Below are 9,633 nucleotides of genomic sequence, written 5' to 3'. Positions count from 1 at the left end.
AGACTGCAAAACAGCTTTGATCAAGCTGGTCCAGCTTTGTACTGCCTAGAGAGCGGGCACTGCTACATGCCTTTCCCGACCCAAGTTGGCAAAGAGCTTGGTATATTCAAGGCTATGAAAGGAAATCAGTTGACTAGAGCATTTTGGACAAAGGGGAGAATTATGTCTCAAAAACAAATCAACTAATGCCCAGCTCTGTGAATGCTTCTCAGAGGCTATGATCCCCAAAGACTGCCGCAGCAGAAAAGCTCACTGGAAAAGGTCAAAGGAAATAATTGATTAAATGACTGCATCAAAATTGAAAATTCACCTGTCAAAATATCCTGAACAAATTTAAGTGGCAAATAATAAAAATAAAACATTTGCGGCATATGCGACTAAAACAACTGGCACTGTGCTATATAAAAAAACTTACAGTTTAATAAGACAAGACTGTCAGTCAAAAAAGTGATACATGAAAATAATAGATAATACTTATACACATTCACATACAAAATGATCTTATTTAAAAATATCTGATTTTAGCCCTGGTTGGGTGTTGTCCCATGCACTGAAAGGTTGCCAGTTTGATTCCTGGTCAGGGCACAGGGCCCAGGCTGCAGGCTCTATGCCTGGTGAGGGGTTTGAAGAAGGCAACCAATGGATGTTTCACTCTCACATCAATGTTTTCTCTCTCTGTCTCCCTCTCTTTTCCTCTCTCTAAAATTCAATAAAAAAAAAAATCTTTACGATATCTGATGCTATTAATCAAATAAATGAAAATTAGCATGCAAATAAAATGGCATTTTCCACCTCTCAAAAAAACCCTGTAATTGAAGTACCAATCCATTAACTTTTACTTGTTTCATGTAATCCTCTATAATAACATTTTGTTATAAAAGTAAGATATTAAAATTAAAATGTCCTCATTTTAAAAGTTCCAAATAATATTTAAGTCAGGAGATCATATAAAACAATTGCTGCTTATTAATAAAAAGACTTACGATAACATGATAATTGATTTACATTGCTTTTCTGACTTTCCTCCAATTTATCTTTAATGTGTGACTATTATCAGTACATTTTTGTAAATTTATATGGAATATGAGATATTATATATATGCCACTAAAGCTGAATATTGTGCATATGAATATGTGTGTGTATTATGTATTTACAAAGTTACAGTAATGCTATTTTTAAGTCTAGTGTTATGGGAATCTCCAGATACTGTAGTTTTAACTTTAAATTCATACTGCTCTCTAGTGGGGAATGAGATAAATGCAAAATTGTTCTTGTGTTGCTACTTCATAGCACTAATTATGAACTATTTACAGTTTTAAAAATGAAATGTAGAAGAATGTTGTGATGTATAATTTTCTCAATAGTGAAATGCTATAAATATATATTACTTATATAATATGTTTAATACTAGCCATTAAAGTACAGTATGGTTTTGTTTCTAAATTGTTATGAGAATAGAAGAAAACTCACTACTGAAATAGTTTATTTGATTCCTCACAGTACATTTGAAATATATATAAATATGAATATATAGATGTATTTATACCATGTAAATCCTAATATAAGGAATTATTGAATAAAAATTAAACCCTAGATCTTCAGGTGAGGATCAGAAAAAAAAATAGTGAAACCCTGATTTTTTCTATCAAGAAGGCAAAAGAATGACCAGTTTTTCTCCATAAATTTCAAGAATGAGCATCGGATTATTATTATTATTATTATTATTATTATTATTATTGTTAATCCTGACCTGAGGATATTTTTTCCATTGATTTTTAGTGAGAGTGGCACAGAGTGGGGAGGGGAGAGAGAGAGAGAGAGAGAGAAACATCAATGTGAAAGAGACACATCAATTGGTTGCCCCTGCTCACACCACCCAGACTAGGGCTGGGGACTGAACCTGCAACTCAGGCACGTGCCCTTCGCCGGCGAATCCTTTGGTACTCGGGCAGCCAGTCTAACCACTGGGCACGCCGGCCAGGTCATAAAACATTTGCTATTTGTGTTCCATTAAAGAGGCTATTCATTTTTGGATAGTACAAAAAATAAAAATAGGAGAAAGTGGCAATTTTGAAATCAGTGTCTAGGCAATCTTTATTTGCCACCCAATGAAATTATATAAAGAAATACAGAAATCTTGATTAACTTAATCATAACTTTCTTTGCAACCCTAGATTTCACTTGTGCACAAGATGGAGAGAGTGAGGCTGAATTTTTGCCTGATGACTTTGAAGAAAAGCCAGAAAGAGAAAAGAAACATACTAATTTCACTCTGTGCAACGTGTGTAACATTCAGCTGAACTCCACCGCCCAAGCTCAGATCCACTATAACGGCAAATCCCACCAAAAGAGGCTGAAACAGCTCAGCAATGGGATGCTGAAAAGCGACAGTGGTAAGTTTCTCTAGAAATACGCCTTCTCAGTTTTACATCATCGAACTTAAATTATTTGCGTAACTGCAGATGCGAAGGTAAGAGAATGGACTCATTTCTATTTTTAAAACCTGGTGGGGAAGAACATTCAGTGAAAGTTTATTAGCACAGTGCTTTGAACTAAATAGTGTCTCCCAGCTTTTTGGAGAAGAGGAAATTGTTTGTTGTGTTTACCTAACTGTGTGAGGGGGTGATCATGACCCACCAGGACATTTGTTTTTATTTGAAACAGTTGGCATTAGAGTTCCTTGACGTTTGTTTGCCTTTAGTATAGTTATTTGGAAATGGGCATTCTTTTGCATTTTATATGCAACAATGCGGTTTTTTTGTTTGTTTGTTTGTTTTATGGGTTAAACAAAAAATCTTTCATGCGGAAAGCTTTTCCGAAAGAAAGGGTTTGTTGAACCAAATGCTAGCCAGAGAAGGACCACGGCGTGGGGCCTCCTGCCAGAACCTCCAGCAGCAGGGCTGGTTGGAAAAGCTGCACTTGTCCGGGGCCCTGGGCTTGATGGGCTCTTTTATGGGAGCAGTTTGGGGGAGGAAGATGTAAGTTGTTTTGAAAGAATTTACACTGGCTGTAGGTAAAGGAGGTGGGGGGAGGTGAAGTGGGGCTCGTTCTGGGGTGGGGGCAGAGTCCATAAGGAAGAAGCGTTTGCTCCTCTGGACTGGTGCTGGGCAACAGTCTGGAAAATGCTTGTGTGAGCAAGAAGCAGAGGTGGCTGGTGGGCAGCGGCTCTTCTCTTTAGATAATCACGGAGTACCCCCTGGGATTCCAAGTTTCAAGGTGCATTCAGGAGCGTCAGGCAGTCTCCGGCTGGGTTTGCTCGCATTTGTTACCTGATTAACTTCTCCTGCCCCTTCCTCCCGCTGGCTTGCTGTAACTTAATTGAGGACATCTCAGAAGTTTCTCCTTGTCATGTGCGTGAGAGGGGATTCAGTTGGTTGGTAGGATTGAAATTGATTTAAAAATAATACACATCTTTTAAAGTAGTGTTTTAACCAATAAAATGGGATCTATTAATGTGTCCAGATTGTAAACTTCATGGTTTGTTTCATTACTTTAGACTGTTATTTTAAAGTATATGTTGATGTTCTGAGTGCACAGATTTTAAAAATAGCACAAAGATACTTTTGAAAACAAATGGAAGTTTATTAGAGAAAGTGTGAAGAGGCGAGGGAGAGGGGGATCCTGTTCTGGGGACTTTGGAGCGTTAGAACAATAGCAACTACAAAGAGTTACAGTATTGTATTCTGTGGGATGTTTCATGTTTGATAAGTGGAATATATTTTATCAAAATTTTAATGACATTTAAAGATGTGACTCAATTTTGATCTGTTGAAATATTTGACATCCTGAAGGTTTTTAAATATAATTTTGTAGTTTGCTTCAACGTTACCAAATCATGAGAAGTAAAACTCAGTACATCTTTTAAATGGAAATTTTTTCCACCTTGCTTTGTGTTACTTAGTATGAATGAGCTGCAACATTCTAATAGAGCTCCACATTTCTCTTTCTGTTGCATGGCAAATAGTTAATTGTGGATATTATTGGTCAAAGAGATGTAAAAATAAAAATAGTCACTGGAAAGTAATTGAGAACTAATGAATTCTATAGGCACGAGATGATTTAGGAAGGCAAATGTACATATTAAGTCATGTTTAAAAATATATATTTCACACCTTATATTTTGAGATTCGCAGGGGAAACCTATTCCTTATCATTGATATTTAGGTAAAATCATCTTAAGCACAGCATGATTCAAGTTCAAGTTTTTCTTTAAGTTTGTATTATTGGAGTTGATAGTGTCAACTCTGGTGTTTTGTTTCACTTACCTTGATATTTATAAAATTTTTGTTTGAGAAGTAATGGATGATATCATAGAAAGAAACTGTTGTGCAAAAGCAAACATATTTAAAACTTTTCCCCATATGTATTTTTCATTTGATGTGTGTACATAAGCTTCATCATCAAAAATGCATAGGGAACAAATAACTAAATAGCATTTATTGTTCCAGGTATTTTATATACATTGTTTGTCAAGCCCCAATTAACAATTCTGCAAAGCAAGTGTTATTCTCTTTTACAAATAAGATAGCCAAGAATTAAAGGGACTAAGAGACTTTACCAAATAACTCTGTTTGTTTATATCAGCGATGTACTGATCTCTCTGGTAAATTTACAGTCAACTGTCAACACATTTATGCCCACACATTCAGGTATTTTCTAATGTTATTGACTTTGTCATTTTTTAAAGCACTTAACATACATTAGTGCAACAAAGTTGATGTTTTCTTAAATTTTCTTTACCGCTTCTGTTGTAAATATTTTGTGCAGAATAGAGTCATGTAAATAGATCATTTTATAATTTATCATTATGCATTCCCTATTATTCCAGAAATAAATTTATTTTTAGTTTAGCATACTTTTCAGAGATGAGGTGAGATATAGAAGTGGCAGAAGGGTATTCTGTAATTGAAAGCTGTTTGGTAGATATGGGCTCTGTCATATTCTAGAGATTCCATACTTCACCCTCACGTGAAAGCAGTAAGCCAGAGAAATTCAGATACAATCTGCGTGGCTTCCTAACTTTCTCTTTGGATAAAGTCTTTGCTTGTATATTTATGAGGAAGTTAAGTTTTGCAAATAATTCTTTATTATGATAAAAAATAATATTACCCCACTTGGGCTGTACACAAAATGTATAGACTTTTTAAAAAATCACCCAAGAATTCCTACAAAGGTAATTTACTTCTAAACCTTTGGTTCCTATTATCCCAGTTATGCAAATAAATATGAGTAAGCAATATATTACACATACAGTATTACATGCATTATAACATAATCGTGTTTGCAGATCACCCGCTTTTCATGGATGCATATTTTAAAGGAATTAATAATGGAGCAGAATTTCTGGCTTAGATGTTGAGATTGTGCTCATGTGTGTCACTTTGCTTTTTAACTCTGTGATCCATTCCATAATGGAAAAACCTAAATATTTTAATGACGTTTAAAATGTATTGTGAAGGGGTTTTATAAAAATAATAGAAACTTGAAGATTGGGATGAAAATGCTTCTTTGATTCAGAAGAGCATTTTGGAATCCATATCACCAAGCATACGACTTCCAGGAGGCGTAAAGCTTCTGTGGCCGCCTAATTGAATTTCAGTTTCATGTGCTCACCGTGGTTAGACTGTTGTTAATGTTTCTTAGAGGACTGAGTGGCACGTTGACCTACTGTGACAGCTTTATTTTGTTCACACTATCTTTGTCATATTTGAGTTGTTTTATTAAGCCTGGTTTTCCGTTTTTATTGTTCTGAAACTGCTATCAAATAATTCATTCTTATCTAACAGTATTCCGGGGTATTTTAGTGCTTAGTGTTTTGTAGCACATTAATTTAAACTATTTTAACCGTATCTGTCCCCTTAGCATTAAATTTTCTTTTGTTTCATAGAAAAGCTAAATAAGACTTCACTTCCCAGCCCTCACTGATCTGTTCTCTTTTCTCTTTGAGTTGATGGTCTCAGAGGTGGTTTAACATATCAGAAGATTTTCAGTTTACAAGAGGTTCCTTCTTCTGTAACACTGGTAGTTAATAAAAACAAAATAGCTTCCTAGAGTTTTCTGGTACCTCAAGACTTGATTTTATATGTAAACTCACTTATATATAAATTGGCCTCATCTTTTGATCTTCAAGGACTATTTGTGCTTTTAAGGAATGTCAGTAGACTCATTAGAACTTAGCAGTACACTCGTGGATTCATATTAATCCCTTCTGGGGTCATTTTATTCAATAACGATAACCGCTTTCTTAAGTATATCTCGTCCAGATTGTACGTGGCATGTCTTTAGTGCGGCAGCAGGGAGCACTGCTCTGTTCACACTTCTCCCTCTCTTAGTGGCCGTGTCCTTTAGAAGGCTCAGCCAAGGCGAGGCAGTGGAGAAATGCTGCTCTTAAATTGCCCAGCGTTAGGTAATGACATGTTGTTCTTGTGCGAGGGATCTAAGTTATTTTCTTATCCTGGGAAAAAGTGACCAATGCTAATTTTACCATCTTCAGATTTACTGATCCCCCCCCCCGAAGAGAAAACTCATTATTTCAAAAGAAGTAGAATTTTAACCACTAGTTACTTGGTTCATCTGGACTTAATAATAATTCCATTGGAGGATACCATCTTTTTCAAAGCAGAGATTTTTAAAAAAAATCCAGTTTAAAAACTCCTGATAAAACCCTTTTTAATGGGGTAATGGTGAGGTTTTACAATCTGAGGCAGCTAGTCCAGCCTCACCCCTGTCTGGAGGCCACCCTAGTGGGGTGCTGCACCCAAAAAGTGAACTCTAGTTCTTCGTGACTGTTGTTATCAATGAAAATTAGGTTAAATGACCATTAAGGGAAGCCTTAAGAGAAAAAGGAATGCCTCCAAAAATTTCACGAGTAGAGCTGAGATTAAGCTAAAGCCTCCATTAGTTACGTTTATTTAATTTTTATTCTGGATGCTACTGTTAGATTATTAAATATGTATTTTTTTAAATTTTCTTAAACTTTTATACTGTAAAGACATTCCTATTAAAACATGAGATTGTTCAATGTATCTGTGTTGGTAAGTCATTTTTCATAGGTAGTACAATTCAAGGGCATTTAAAACATCTTTCAAGCTTTTGAGTTCATTTAAAGCATCTGACTCCTAGATGGGATTTTTCTCATTTCTTCAATAACATTGGTTTTTCTAGTGGATTCTGGAGTACACCTGAGTAGGTGACTCTTTGATTCCACATTTCCAGCTGCCTATTGGTGCTCTCGGCTTCTTAAAATCTAATATGTGAGTTTAACTAATAGCTTGCTAGTCAGGTCTTAACCACTGCCCCATCCTTCCGTAATTTAATGTGTTAACAGTCTAATTGGGTTAGTGGCCTGAAGGAAGACATTAAAAATATTTATCTCCTACTTAATACTCGGTGCAATGGATATGTCTTCTTTGTAAAGAATTCTTCTTCAAAACCCAGGAGAGAAGAAAAGTAAGCATGAATTCTATTAATTATTGATCTAAGAAAAAACTTTCTGCATATTTTCATATTTCTGGGGATTTTATTCTAAGCATCTTGATTTCTTTAGGTACAATCTGGTGTAAACGTAACTCTTTCCTACTGAGGAATATTTATGTAAATAAAGCAGTAAAATGATGTATGTGTGTGAGTATATAATATAGGAAAATATGAAAATATGGCTATTCTGAAATGAGCATCTTCCTAAACTAAGACTTATTATGTTGTTGCTACTTTGTTTCCAGTCCCTTCTAATTATTTGTGGCATTATTTTATTCACCTTGCTTATTTAATAAGATTCTCAAAAGAAGCAAATGCATAATGTAGGTGGAAGTTTCAACAATCTTTTTTTAAAAATAAAGATGTGAATATTAATTGGGTATTTCCTCTAAAGAAACTATGAGTTATTTGAACTTAAAGGGCCCCAAGAATTTAATAGGAATCTAGTTCCACATTAAAACCTGAAGGAAAAAGCACAAGAATAAACTTAGGATTTGTGAGATTTCTGGAATGTTTCTCACCCATGGAGATCACACACCACTCTGTAATACTTAGCACTGGTAACACCAAAGCCAAAAGATTTAAGACTTAAGGACAGTAAGGAGGGGAAAGTGCATTGTCTTTCACAGGTGGCCTGAGGGGAAAGACAGTAAGGGGGAAATGAGCAGTGACCACTGTGGGAAGGGAGGAGTGCAAACAGAATCCCTGGAACTTGCCAGAAAAAAAATAAATTGAAAGAGTATGAAGAACAACCTGTATCTGTGATGTGGGCCCAGCTAGTTGAATTGACAGATGCTTGTACTGGGGGACTCTGTAGTAGTGGTACCAGTCAGCATCACCTGAGTACCTGGTAAAACCCAATTCTTAGGGGATCTACCCCAAATTTATTGAGTCAGAAACTCTGAGGGGTGGAGGGGGGTTGGCTGAGCAATCGATGTCTTAGCCCTTGGGGTGCTTCTGCTGCAGGCTCAAGTTTGAAATCACTATCCTATGTAGTAAATACCATCCCAGAAGCAATAATTTTAAGATTAAATAAGGTAATTTATGTAATGTGTTCAGTGCGAGCATGCAGTTAACCTTCAATAAAATAAGTGTCAGCTATAATTACGGTTAGCCCTTGTTCAGTGCTGGAAAAGTCAAGGTTTGGAAACTACACACACAGACTTTCATGACTTACAGTGCCCTTAAAAAATTGTTCAGGAACCTCTAACACTTCTACCTTCATAGATGTTACGTGGAGATCGAAAATGAAGGTTCTGTTTCAGACAGGTCTGGGCCAGAATCTGAGATTCCACATTTCTAATCAGCTCCCAGATGATGCTGTTGCTACTGGTCCTGGGACCACAGTTTGAGTAGTGAGGATCTGGGCCACGGCCCGTTTCACTCCTACTAGACGGTTCTTTGCAGCCCCCAAAATAATCTAAAACAGGATTGAGTACTTGTAGATAAGTCAAAGGATAGAAGGCGGGTAGCAAGTTGGAACTCTCTGGAGCTCGTGTCATTTCCTCCCTTGGCGTGTAGCTTTTGTCCATCTCAGGAAGCAATTTAACACTTCTCAGGAAAGATAATTAGGAAAGTATTCATAAATTCCTAATCTTTTATGGTCCTTTCCCATTAATGACATAACTTTAGAAAGAGACAAATAGTACTGCTGGACTAAATAAAACGTGAGGCAGGTGTCTCAGACAATCATGTATAACTACCATCATGTAGGTCTTTTCAAACCCAGCTAGGAGAGTCCATGCTCCTGCTTTGCTGAGTAAACCTTTCTTTCTTTTTATTTTTTTTAATCCTTGGAGTTTGTTTATTTTTTATTTTCAGTTACAGTTAGTATTATTTTGCATTAGTTTCAGGTGTACAGCATAGTGGTGAGACGTTCATATACTTACAAAGGGTTCCCCTGATATTTCTAGTACCCACCTGGCACCGTACAGTTATAATATTATTGACTATATTTCCTCTGCCTTACTTTACATTCCTGTGGCTGTTTTGTAACTACCAATTTGTACTTCTTAATCCCTTCACTTTTTCCACCGAGCGCCCCCAACCCCATCCCCTCCTGGCAGCCACCCATCTGACCTCTGTAGTTATGAATCTGTTTCTATTTTGTTTACTCATCTCTTTTGCTCTTTTGATTCCACCTATAAAAGAAATCA

General features: G+C 36.2%; 1 protein-coding gene across 1 annotated transcript in view; it reads left to right on the top strand.

The window, feature by feature from the left end:
• Positions 1–2,292: 2,292 nt before the first annotated feature.
• The window catches only part of ZNF385D (zinc finger protein 385D), a 463,164-nt gene continuing 455,823 nt past the window's right edge, over positions 2,293–9,633 (top strand). The window contains exon 1 of the mRNA XM_081160106.1: positions 2,293–2,394. Coding sequence (XP_081016232.1) covers positions 2,376–2,394 — 19 coding nt within the window. The 5' untranslated portion in view covers positions 2,293–2,375. The remainder of the gene's footprint in view (positions 2,395–9,633) is intronic.

This window comes from Miniopterus schreibersii (assembly GCF_964146895.1).
Source record: "Miniopterus schreibersii genome assembly, chromosome: 15".
Classification (NCBI taxonomy): Eukaryota; Metazoa; Chordata; class Mammalia; order Chiroptera; family Miniopteridae; genus Miniopterus; species Miniopterus schreibersii.
Note: the sequence above shows the minus strand (reverse complement) of the source record. Positions and strands in the feature narration are given on the sequence as shown.